This window comes from Pimephales promelas, chromosome 6 (genome assembly GCF_988280905.1).
Source record: "Pimephales promelas chromosome 6, fPimPro1.hap1.1, whole genome shotgun sequence".
Lineage (NCBI taxonomy): Eukaryota > Metazoa > Chordata > Actinopteri > Cypriniformes > Leuciscidae > Pimephales > Pimephales promelas.
Genome location: NC_142774.1, coordinates 38,170,764 through 38,184,247, shown reverse-complemented (window position 1 = coordinate 38,184,247; position 13,484 = coordinate 38,170,764). Strand labels below are relative to the sequence as shown.

The 13,484-nt window shown below is 39.1% G+C and overlaps 1 protein-coding gene across 2 annotated transcripts in view; it reads right to left on the bottom strand.

The window, feature by feature from the left end:
• Nucleotides 1-811: 811 nt before the first annotated feature.
• The window catches only part of nrp2a (neuropilin 2a), an 87,550-nt gene continuing 74,877 nt past the window's right edge, over nucleotides 812-13,484 (bottom strand). Inside the window, exons 16-17 of one of the 2 annotated variants that reach the window (XM_039648321.2) lie at nucleotides 5,956-6,015; nucleotides 812-3,020 (exon numbers count right to left, since the gene is read on the bottom strand). In XM_039648321.2, coding sequence (XP_039504255.2) covers nucleotides 2,716-3,020; nucleotides 5,956-6,015 — 365 coding nt within the window. In that variant the 3' untranslated portion in view covers nucleotides 812-2,715. Of the gene's footprint in view, nucleotides 3,021-5,955; nucleotides 6,016-8,622; nucleotides 11,252-13,484 lie in introns of those variants that run through there. The other variant, XM_039648322.2, reaches the window with a different exon arrangement.

Below are 13,484 nucleotides of genomic sequence, written 5' to 3'. Positions count from 1 at the left end.
TTCTATGTCCTACATTTCTACTGCAATTGTGAATTAAACATTATTTTAGTGTAATTGTTTGTTTTTTTAACTTTACATGTTGTTTTGACATGGTTCTTATGACACTGAAGAAAAAAAATTGATTGCAAAATGGATGGCCGTGGACTGTAGGGCAGTTATAGGTTTATATTTGATGATGATTTTTTAAGACCTATTCAATATTTTATTTGTCCGCCATAATAACGTCTTTGATTTTCTTGGGATCTCGGTTGACCTTACTACTGTCGATCGCACTGCGCACATCATTAGTCAGTAAAACAGCCACAGTGGTAAAGGCAAAGACAGGCACACTATGGAGCAGAAAGGAAGCTGAGAAATAGTTAAATGGATGCAACTGGGTGGTTGGATGAGGTGGAGGGATGAAGGGAACTTTAGGGGGTGGAACAGTAAGGCACTTCAAAGCTTTGATGTTGTGAGCCCCTAAATGAAGGCGACTGAAGGTCCGTGCTAATGGGAGCCCATGGGGAGATGAGAGAAACTGTGGCAGACATAGCTGGAAAGAGAGAATGAGTGAGGGAGTTTGTGTGTATTTGGGATTTAATTTGTTGATGATGTTTATTGGAGTCAACGGCTCTATTGGTGACCTTATTTTGTTGTCAGTGAGGTTACGTTATGAGCTGGTCTGGTATTTGTAACATCAACTGCATGTGTGTGAGTGCGTCATTTAACAATCCCAGCTCTTGTAACCTGGAAAATCAAGACGCACTGTAAAACATCAAACTCACCTTTGGAAAGTCCCTCTAGGATCCACTTTGGAGTATTCAAACACCACTATGTTAACCATCCTTTATTAAATAATCATAATAACAATAATCATCATCATAAAAAGCACAATTTCTGTACAAAGTGTCCAAAGAGAGACTGGAATTATACCCAGCGCTGTGATTCTCAAGTATTTCGAGTGTTTAAGACAGACTTTTTCAGGTCCAGAGCCGAGGCTGGAACAGACTAGCTCCAAGGCACTTGCAAAGTCCAGGGGTCCAGTAGCAAGAGTCTTCAAGAAGATAAGGAGTACAGTACATCGATCAAGCAGGGTTCAGTAGAAACATCAGTGTCTCAAAACTCCATATCGAAGATCCCAGACTCTCATGACGTGTCTTATTCTGCAGAGGTGTAGTGTGCTTTGGGTGCATTTACTTTCACCAACTCCAACAATTAGTTTTAGAGGGTGAGGAATCCCATCTGAGCAAGTAGGTAAAGATTTACGGCATCTGTGTTCCACCTTTTCCCAGTCTTTGAAAACCACAGGGGAGCAGATTTACAACCAAACCTGCCTCCTGTTAACATAAAGCCTTAGCATGGAAACATAAAACAGAATAAAAGAGGGATACAATTCAATTGAGAATGAAACAAAGGAAAGTGCTGTATGATGTACATTTGAAAGTATTGGTGTTCCTCAAGGCTCTGTGTTGGGTCCTAATTGGTTTGAGAACAAACTAAAAGAATACAATTTAATTTTAGCTCAATTTGTGTTTTTCACCACTGACAGGCTTTGTAAGACTCATCTTGGCCACTCAAAAAGGATTAGAAAAAAATATATTAAATATTTATACACTTTTTTGTTGCTTCAAATTGACCCAAATCTAAACTACTTTAACTCTATTTAACATTTTGAAGTGTAAAAAATATCTCTTTGACCCAAGAGCCAAGTTATACTGTACATGGCTGGCACAGCAAACCAGTGTAGATTTCAGTCTATTTTTGAAAATGAACTTTTCGTTTACAAAATACAAACAGTGGACCTGAACATCTCTGAGCCAATAACTGTAGCATTCTTAAAGGCCCAGATTATTAAAAATTCAGACCCATCACTTAAGTATCCACCTTTCAACATTTGTTTCACATTATTTAATGCCTGTTTGCTAGCTCAAAGCTCACACATTAGCTTGGCAATCTTTGTTTCCCAGATACAGCAATCCATAGGTTGCACTGACAAAATCCCTAGTCGTTTCAAACAAGTGTGGTGACTTTTATTCCAGAACACAATTCACCAAACACACAGTGCCTAAAACTAAATCTACGAACCATTTGCTCCTTAATCTGTCTTACTTTTCCATTTCCAAACTGTCAGATTGACAAGAGAAACAAAATGGTGGGCTGAAAGCAATGGGTTGTAAACACACAATAATGATGACGTATAATCACCCTGGGCTACTGAACTTCTCGAAAAAACAATAAAGCAACATTAAACCAATCCATCAAAGCCTTTAAAAACAATGCACCACATCCTAGGCGACAAAACTCTTGGGAATGATGGGGGACAAGACGTTTGTGGCTTGAAAGTCCAGCCTCGGGTCTCCCATTTTAAAAACTAGACCTCTTCGAAATCTAAGCTGATATACTCTCATCTTTTTGGAATAGCAGAACATTGATATGTATCAACATTTAGGTTGAGGCTGAGCCATGGAAAGGGTAACACTCTTGTGGCACCAAATGCTCTATTTTTGATGTAATCCAGTGAAAGACGAGGAGGGCGTCCTTGGCAGCGGAGCTAGAGCTGAGTAAGCATGACTGCTTGGAAAATAAGCTCCAGGAGAAGTTCAGTCTAGGAGCTCTCCAGCTGAGATGGAGATGCATTCCAGGAATACTAAGAGATGAGGCTCGTCTCTTCAAAGAGTCAAATCGGGTTACTTTGAGGTCATTTTAGGATACTTGATATCTCCCCATCTGTTCTCCTCAAGCCTCAGAGCAGCAACGCTGTTGGTTGAGCTTCACTTTGTGCTTAATCCCGTCGTACAGCTCAAAGTTGTAGTTCTCCAAGGTGGTGGACGAGCGTGACGTCAAGCCGCCATACGAGCAGGTGCAGTAAAGGAGGAGACCGGCGCACACGGCACCTAAGAGAACACCCAGAGAGCTCATGACGATGATGGTCAGGAGAATGGGGTCCAGGGAGTACAGCCATGCGTTGTCTTTATCGACCACATGGGTCACGGGAGGCTCTGATGGCGTTTCGGCTGTGCTCCACTCTGGAAACTGGAAACCTACAACAACACGAGGAAGGGAGAACACATTGAGAGGATGTTTATAACAAAATCATGCACATAAACTTTTGTTTCTGAACATGATACCATGGTTATATTGTAGGAGTGCCATCTCCCCCTTAAAGGGATACTCCACTTTTTTTTTTTTTGGAAATAGGCTCATTTTACAACTCCCTCAGAGTTAAACAGTTGAGTTTTACCGTTTTTTTAATCCATTCAGCCAATTTTCTGATATTTAGAAGAATGTCAGTAACCAGACAGTTTCTGGTCCCATTGACTTCCATAGTTGGAAAAAAATATACTATGGAAGTCAATGGGACCAGAAACTGTCTGGTTACTGACATTCTTCTAAATATCAGAAAATCGGCTGAATACATTCGAAAATGGTAAAACTCAACTGTTTAACTCTGGGAGAGTGGTAAAATGAGACTATTTCCAAAAAAAAAAAAAAGGTGGAGTATCCCTTTAAAAAAAGTGATGATATCAGTTGGTACCCTTACAAAAAAGGAGACAAATTCATGTACCATGGTTTTATATGGGAAACCATGGTATTTTCATGAATACCACGGTACTATAGCACATGTCCAAAATATCACAGTAGTACCATGTCCGATACCCAATTTTGTAAGTAAAAAGTACCATGGCATTACCATGTTCTTAAAAGGAGAAAAATGAACCTTTGGTCTAATTAAACATTGGTACCTACTGTAGTCAACCGTTCTCTGAGATTTGTTTTCATGATAATCAAATGTAAAGAGTTTTATCTCTGAAAACTGTTTAACGTATAATATTAGTAATTGGGGCATTTACTAAGTAAAAAGTAAAAATCGCTAGTTTATACCATTAACAAGGCTCAAAATAGACCCACACTAACACAATAACATAATGAGGGTCCATACATGCGAAACGAAGCATTGAGAACTTTGTAAGTGTACAGACCGTTTAATAAGAAGATACTTTATAAAGACAGTTCACTACTTTGTGTATAGTATACAGACAGGAGCAGTACTAGCATCATATGCTAAACAGTTTTTAGAGATAAAACTCTTTACATTCGATTATCATGAAAACAAATCTTAGAACGATTTAAACTCCCTTTGAAGGAGTTTCATCTCCCCCTAAAAATATAGTGATGGTGTTAGATTGTACACTGTCATAGTACCATGGTAAAGAAATGGCATAAGATCGTAAAACCGAGAAACTCTAATTTATATATGGTGATTTTTTTTTGTTGCAAAACATGATACTGTCAAGTATACCACAGAACTAGCATGGCATATGTTTAAAATACCACAGTAGTGCCATGTCAAAAAAAAAAACATTTTTGTAAGTGAAAAAATTAAAATTACCATGCTTTCATTGAAGTACTACAGTATTCTTTGAACTATTTGAGTAAATACCATGGTACTCTAAAGTACTCCAAAGCATACTATGGTATTACATGATAAATGAATCTAGAAATCAGTGGTATTACATCTATACTCAACATTGCAGCCTTTGAAGGCTAAACAGAAGTTTTTGTTTGTTTTCCTGCATATCATCATATGGAGGATGACTTATACAGTATAACAAACTAATGGTCTGGTCTGAGGGTGAACAGTGTTGGCATGGCTGTGTTTTCAGCTGACAAAACTAAGCCGTAAACTCTTTTGTGGCACCCTGCGCTTGCTAGCGGTTGCATTCGGCTTAATTAGGCCGATTTTGACAGCGAGCCGATGCCAAAACTCACACCAGCTGAGCCGCTTTTTCACATTGAATGATATCTGTTGCATTTTGTTAAAGCAAATTTCCCTTTGCCCTTTTAGTTCCAACAAATGTGTACCGAGGTGACTGACAGCTTGTGTAGAGCGTAAGCTAAACACAGACTTCATTACGTCGTATTAGAGTAGAAGGGAAAATGAGAAAAAGATTGAAAAGATAGATAAAGGAAGTCAGGGAGAGTGAAAGAAAGACAGACGGAGGGGGTTGACGCTCTGTAAGGATGAACAGATTTCGGTTGGGTAATTAACTCATCCTTGTCTTTTTATTTATTTATTTAAGAGCCAAAACAAAGACATCTTTATGAGTTAGATGGATTCCAACTGTGCGATAGCAGGAAGGAGGAGGGCGGAAAGTCTGATAACCGGAGACGTTTTTTTTTGTTATTGTGCAGAAATGCGGGGTGAGGGTGATATGAGTGTGAACAAACACGTACAGTACATACCCACACAAACATGTCATCTTTACCCATACAAACATATGCACAGAATCGCTGTGGAGTTCTACAGTGTGTGCCGGAAAATTACGGAATGGGAAGCGGCTTTAAAAACCCAATTAACTACATAATGTGATTTTGTATTAAAAAAGGATTTCGAAGAGCAAAAAAAAAAAATATTGAGAATTGATACAAATATTCAAAATAATACATACTGACAGATCATTCACAATAAGACCACAAAAACATGCATTATTGAAGTAATTAGGGTGGATTGGTAGGGTTGATTTCATGTTCACTTTAAATGTGTCCTAACCATCTGTATTATTTGTTTTGGCTTTATAATCTTAAAGGGATACTCCACTTTTTTTGGAAATAGGCTCATTTGACCACTCATTTAGAAGAATATCAGTAACCAGACAGGTTCTGGTCTCATTGACTTCCATAGTATATTTTTTTCAAACTATAAGTAAATGAGACCAGAAACTGTCTGGTAACTGATATTCTTCGAAATATCAAAAAATCGTCTGAAAACAGTACATCTGAAAACGGTAAAACCCATCTGTTTAATTCTGGGGGAGTGGTAAAATGAGCCTATTTCCAAAAAAAAGTGGAGTATCCCTTTAAAACCTTGAGGAAAAAAACCCTCCCAATTGATTCTCATCACTTCTGGTTCCTGCTCTTTGAAACTTGTTTAAAATATATAGCCTATATTGTAATGTATGTATGGTGGGAACTAACCTGCATTTATGTGGTCCTTCCCGTTGAAGAGACGCCCATTTCCAACTGTTGGCTTTTTAACTGTGGATAGAAGCGAAGACACCATATTGAATTATACAAAATTATATTATGTGTTTTGTTCTCATTAATTAGCAAACTAGCTTTAAATGTTGGGCCAGAAACATACTCTACACTCTAAAAAATGCTGGGTTGTTTTAACCCAATTTTGGGTAAAATATGGACAAAGCTGTTGGGTTAAATTTATAAATTGCTTTTTTAATCCAACATTTGGGTTTGTCCATATTTGACCCAAAATTGGGTTAAAACAACCCAGCATTTTTTTAGTGTATGCAAGTATGCAGACGCTAACTCATTGCACAACTCATGCACGTTTGTGTACTACATACTTGGTGTACGTTCTTTAAATATCAGTACCAGACATAATAATAACATCATTTGATCATTCAGAATTCAGATTTACAGTAACTGACTTGCTAATTTACGTACTAATTTACAAGTTCGCTTTCACATACTTGCGTACTAGAGTCGTGAGTCTTGAATTGACAGAGATTTAAATAAGTATATTTTGAGACTTGAGGCAAAGCAAAACATTATTAAAGGTATGAAAGATTTGAAACATAATTACAGAGTACAGAAAAAAAAACATCATGTGACCTACATAATTACTAATTGAAGCACACCACCAGCATTTACACATTAAGGGCACACACAAATATAGCAGCAAAAATAGGCCAACGTCTATATAAATGGACATAACAAGAAGTGACGATTAGAAAAATAAGATTTTATTGTCACATTTTAAAAGCAGGTTTTCAAGACACAAATCCATCAAGCAAAAATATTTTGTTCACATTCGCATTTTTAAACAATTTACTAATTTCAAAGTTGAGGTATAGGCTGACCACAGTTAGAAGGTACTTTCGTAAAGCAAAGTGCATTATCATCATCATCCTCATTATGATTAAATTCATAGTCTGTATCAGAAGCATCACCACCACCACCTCAGTAAGCTTTGCGGTGCAATAAAAGGCCCATAACTTTCAAATGGCTTTATGGATCAGCGTTGCTTTGTTCCAAAAATGTCCCAGTCGGAGGCTGCTGTGTCTAAAAGCAAAGAAATCAATGTGAGAGAGCTCGCACTCCACGGATGCGAAGGCGGATCCATTGTGAGCGATCTATTCTACCAAACTCCCCACGTCCGAGGAGGAGAGCGCTGTTGACTGTTCGACAACCCCTGAGATGCCCGTGTCTAAAAGTACAGCGAGTCATTTGAATCCGAGGAGACATTTGCAGGGGTTTGAGCATCAACCGCAATCCTCCGCTAATTGAAAAATAGACTGTTCTGCTTAATTAGAAGCTTCTCGGTTCAGTATACGTGATGTATTTGAGAGCCCGAGAAGAATGGCTGTTTGGCATGACACCTCGCACTCATTAATGTGGTTTCCTGAATCGACGAGAGGCACAGGGAGGGGGCCGGAACGCCTATAGCAGCTTTAATAAATGCTATCTGGTCCATTAACTAATTAAAAAATATTAAGAGTGTAGAAAGAAGTTGGGGACACAGTTTAGGGAAGAAAAGAGTGATAAAGTGGCTGCTTTAAAAGCACATTGCTTGACGGTGCCAAAACATCTCTTACCACCTCACGAAATGGCATTAAAAAGGCCCTGGGGAGCCAGGAGGATTTATCTTTTTATTTCCACTTTGAACAGCTCTATATATCCTATCTTGACCCCTGATGTTAGATCTGCCCAATGTTCTTAAAGGTATAGATCACACAAAAATGGAAATTATGTTTCGTTCCAAACCTGTATGGCTTTCTTTCAAATGTGAAAGGGAAAGATGAAAAATGTGAACACTGTTTCTCTATAAAATAAAAGTGCAAAAGGTAATGAACGCTGTCAAAAAATAACCATTGTCGCTTAAAGGGATACTCCACTTTTTTGGAAATGGGCTCATTTTACCACTCCCCCAGAGTTAAACAGTTGAGTTTTTACCGTTTTCGAATCCATTCAGCCGATTTTCGGATATTTAGAAAAATATCAGTAACCTGACAGTTTCTGGTCTCATTGACTTCCAATGTATATTTTTTTCCTACTATGGAAGTCAATGAGACCTGGGTACTGATATTCTTCGAAATATCAGGAAAATCATCTGAATGGATTCGAAAACGGTAAAACCCAAATGTTTAACCCTGAGGGACCCTAAAATGAGCCTATTTCCAAAAAAAGTGGAGTATCCATTTAATGTTATTGTTGTCAAACTATATTTTTGCTCATGTGAAGCCATCGTATGGTCATACAAGTCAATCACTTTTATGATTATATGGCGAGTTTTGTTGTCTGTAATTTTCACATAAAGGAGCAGCATGAACGTTTTCATTTTGTGTTTCAAAGAAAAAAAAATCATTTTGGGGTGACCTATTCTTTTAAAAAATGTTTACATAGTTTCTGCTTTGGACATATGAAGAGTTCAGATGCAAAAGCCTCTAAATGCCATTTGAAATTTTCTTCTAAAATGATCATTTTTATCAAGCTTGTATATTTAAGTTCAGTAATTTCACTTAAATGGCAATTAATTGTCATTTAAGTGAAATTACTGAACTTAAATACACAAGCTTGATAAAAATGGTCATTTTAGAAGAAAATTTCAAATGGCATTTAGAGGCTTTTGCATCTGAACTCTTCATATAGTAATACCATGGAGTACCAATTCAATACTATGGCACATATATTAATCAAATGGTACATCCACAGTTTGTTTGTATTGCTCCGACATAACTGAATGACAACTCAATTCAGTAAGTGATTCAACATGGCTATGAAAGAGCACATGGCAGTCTTGGACACTATTCACTGCTAATCATTCTCGAAGCCTCATGATGCTTCAGTGAACCAAAATTGCAACCAGGTGTTGATATCTGCACAAGGTTTTCTCCCACCCCGGCACTCAGTGCTTCCTCATCGAATGAAAACGGAGAAAGGAAACAGCTGTCTTTGTTTATGGGACTTGTTTTTGGAGCCTCCACACCAGCAAGCGTTTGCTCAGAATAACACACGCCAACGCAGTTTTGAGGGATCTTTTGGGAGAAATGTGAGATACAAAGGAATAACCTAGATACTGCCACAAAGAACAAAGAAATGAACACAAAACATGAAGACTCCCATACACAATCCCCCTTCTCTTAACTCAAAGGTGGCGCCATCAATTCATTTAAGTTTAGCACATCATTGATATGAAACCATGCCTAATGAAATGTTTAAAGTCAACATGAAAGAACATCCACAATCCGTTTTTACTTCCGTAATGATGCATTTCCAATTAAAATGAGAAAAAGTGTCAATTTTATTCATCAAGAATTGATTGGAAAAGGCCTTCAGTGTAGCCTGGATGCCAGCCCGAACTCCGCCCACAACATTTTATGTTTGGGAATTTCGGTCTGGACTCGATCCATTGAGGAGTAATTATGATCAGGCAAAAAATGATCGGGCCAATCAGATTGCCAGGGCGGGCTTTATATGATGATGGACAGATGATCTGCAGGGACGTAATCATCACGTTATCAAAGAGCGCTAACTGGTTTCCTTCAGAGATGACCGCAGTTGGAGAATTGAGATAGATTCTGCTTTCGCGTCTGTTTATAAAATTAATCGACAGCGCACTAATTTTAATAGACAAACAGAAAACTGCAATCAAGCCATTTGTCGATCGGAAAGATATTCGGCAAAAGTGTAACTTATTAGCTGGCTCTGACGGTCGCTAACTTAAGAAGATGGGACGTAATGAAAAGCATGTGGTCGTTGTGGTTTTCATGAAGGACCAAGTGAAAGAAGCAACACTCGTTATTTTACTTCTAAAATAAGTAAGTTCTGTTGTTGACAACTATGCTATGCAAAGTATTTGACTCACTGCGTTGCTCTGATTGGTTGTAGGTCTGTCCGACTATCCAATTGAGTGCAGAGGGTTTTTTTTTTCCTGGTTCGGTTTTTTCCTGGTTCGGAGCGGTCTCAGACTCATATTCTCAATAGAATATGAGTATGACGAAGTCAGGCTACCTTCAGTGGATTGTGGAGCAGAACTTTCTTAAATCAATCATTGTTTAAAGCAGACTTCATTATGTTATTGAAAACCGGCATTCATCTACAAGGTTTTAGGAAGGCTGCATTACCTACAACAGCAGCCTAAACCAGGTTACCAATGAGGTTAACCAATAATGGGCTCAATCACTCACAATAAGACCAAGAACATGGATTAGAAACTCCATTTCGATTTCATGTTGACTTTAACGGCAATGTTCATCATGACAGCTTAGGTGGGCTCTCCATTTTTTAGTCTTAACTCAAGTTGTTTACATGCAGAAACCTTTTATGTAATACTTCCCCTTCCCTTATTACTAATTAAATCATGCTTGCGTTGTATTCAAAAAGTGCTAAGAAGCACATTCTCAGTATTGGAGCTCCCTCCTCTATGAACGCTTTGTCTTCTCTCTTTCACCAAAGGTCTGTTCCCTTGTTCTTCTATGATAAGGTAAAGAGGTACTCGTGATCAATCTCATGGACGAGTCAAAGTGCAAACATTGTGTCAGACAGCATGTCCACAACAACTCCCCAATGTTCTGACCACATTGATTTGACATAAGTACAGCAGACTGGATCAAAGTCAGTCCAGGATCAGTGATTAAGGTCATTGGATAACACGGCATCCATCTTGAGGCTGGATACAGATTCACTCTTGGAGAAGGTCCCTCCAGATGAGCATGAGCTGGCTAGATGTGGTAAACAAGCTGAGCACACCAGTAAGACAGGGTCGTTAGCATCCAAGGAAGAAAAGAACACGGAGAGAATGAGGAAACCGAAAAAAATGGGGTTGGGTCCATCTGGATGCATCCAAATCCAAGCATCTGGAGGCGTTCTCCTCCAACTCTTCAGTCCGAGATCCGCTTCATCAAGGACTTCCTTCATAAAGTCAGCATTTGTAGGCAAACCTCTAAACCTTTAGTCCAGGTCTCTCACCAGTAGGAATTCCCATCGCCCTTCTCAACCCATACAGTCAATTTGGGTGTCCCCCCAGACCTGTGCACGCCGCCGTTCGGGTGATGTGCACTGTGGGGGCTGTAGTAGGCCATTGTGGGTTGATTCCTCCTGGCCGTAAGATGGCGACAGCTAACGGCCATGACAATGACAATAATCAGGAACAAGATGGCTCCTCCACCAGCCATTATGTAATACCAGTTGGGCAAAACGGGCGGTTCTGACAGCGTATCTATTGTTGGCTCACTGCTGTTAGGTAGGGCTCCCCCTGGTGGAGAGATATACAAGCTGTGAAACACGCCACACTACTGCTAGGTTCAAATGCAAACACACTAATGAAAGATGCTGACTGTTTTGGCATACGGTCGTGTAGGGTAGAAGCTTCATGCTCCATGTTTCACTGTTCGAAATCAACATGAAATGATCGCTTTCCAGTAGAGGAACGGTTATTGAGGGATCTGAGTTGGGTTGCATAGCACCGTGTACAGTGAAACAATGGCTGTGAATGCAGTGCTGTTATGTAACGTGCTTTCAAATAGGCACCTGAGTCAGAGTCCAAGCATGTTGCAAACAAAGACCGCCAGGCTCTAGTCCTGGGGAGTGGGGATGCCGTACTACGTATAAATCATATTTTTGGCATGCTGGATTTGGGACAAGCAGCTCTTCAGGACTAGTCAAAAGGCGTAGACTTCTGGTAGTTCTCTAAACCGTTATGTCTTAGGGGTACATTGGGGCTGCATTCAAACAAGAGGCTGTTTTGCCAAGCAGAGGCACATGCATTCTGTTCTCCCTCAGCTTATTGCAGAACGCTGACAGATACTTGACTATAGCAGGAGTTGGTAATAGGGCTGGGCATCGACAACTTCGTCAATATATTGTGATGCATCACTATTCAGATTGAGAGAGACTCAATGTGACCGCATACAAGACTGATTCTGTGGATTTTTTGGTTTTGCTCCAATTTTGATTTAAATTATTATGATGACATGCATTTATGTTTCTAACCATGAAACCTACGTCAATCACACACACAAAACCTAATTTTTTTATTAATGATTAAATTCAGAAAGGCTGAAAAGTAGTCTGGGAAAACCCAGACAACTTCCGGCAAATTTAGATTTGCTCTGAAAGTTAGTTTGGCAAAGAGCTCAATCAAGCCCATTTCCAATCCGTCAAAATCGCGGCACCAATCAGAAACGTTGCGGCGGGCTTACGACAGCGCTTACGACAGCGCTGGGATTTTGAAGCAGATTTTGTAGCCTATATTACAAAGATGGATGTCGCTGTCGAACATCACTCGTTCGAATCAGCTATCGCGTCTGTTTTAAGCGATTTGAACGTGTCCTTTTAGTTAAAAACCAAGCAGACAACACTCGCCGCTCTGCATACGCCATCTCCTTCATCGCTCTGATTAGTTTTTGGTCTATCCGTGACGTCCGTTGGTGACGCCCCTCTGGAAATGATTTGTCTATGAAGCTTCGCCAAACCATAACTCACTTACAACTGAGAATGGTCTGGTTTTAACCAGGCTAGTTGAAAAGTGCAGTGAACTTGTCGTGATTACTTACTAAGGAAAAAAAAAATTGTCGCAATTACTTATTTGATGAAATTTGATTATCAATAATTGAACTACTGAAATGATATGAATGCACACACAAATAAATACAAATAAATACGATAAATACCTGACTCTCCTGTCCGAACTCGTTCATCAAAATGAATGAATCTTTTTCGGAGTCAATTCGTTCATTGACTCGAAAAAAGATTCTTTCATTTTGATGAACGAGTTTGAACAGGAGAGTCACGAAAGTGCATTACAGAACAGAGCAAGGCGAGCATTTGACCTTATAAAACTTAAACTTTGTTATTTTATTTTTTTTAACTAAGCGACCGTTTCGCTTGATAAGACCCTTTCATCATCATCTGGTGTCGTTTAAAGCCCTTTGAAGCTGCACTGAAACTCTTATTTGGACCTTGAACCGTTTGGTTCCCACTGAAGTCCATTATATGGAGAAAATCGTGGAATGATTTCATCAAAAACCTTAATTTCTTTTCGACTGAAGAAAGAATGACATGGACATCTTGGATAACATGGGGGTGAGTAAATTATCAGCAAAAGTTTTTTTGAAATACTCCTTTAAAGCTGACGTGAAACGCCGCATGTTGAGTTTAAATTTGAAAAAAAAGCTTTGACCAATTTCTGACACTGAAAATAAAAAACAACCGTACATCTTGACAAAAGAAACCAAAATAGCACAAAAATTATGATCACACAACAAGTGGAAGCAGAAGGTCTTGTCAGCTCTGCTTTGTCTATCTCATGGATTAGTAAGCACAGTGTGAGAAGCGAACATTTGAGAAAAGAATGAAAAAAACAACAGTTCTCCAGGGACTCCGAGACATACCCTGAGTCTCTGATGCAATGCTGCCATCTGAGCAGAACCCGGCACAGGCAGACATCTTGTTATGCTATATTCAGCCACGGAGCATGACTCCCACTC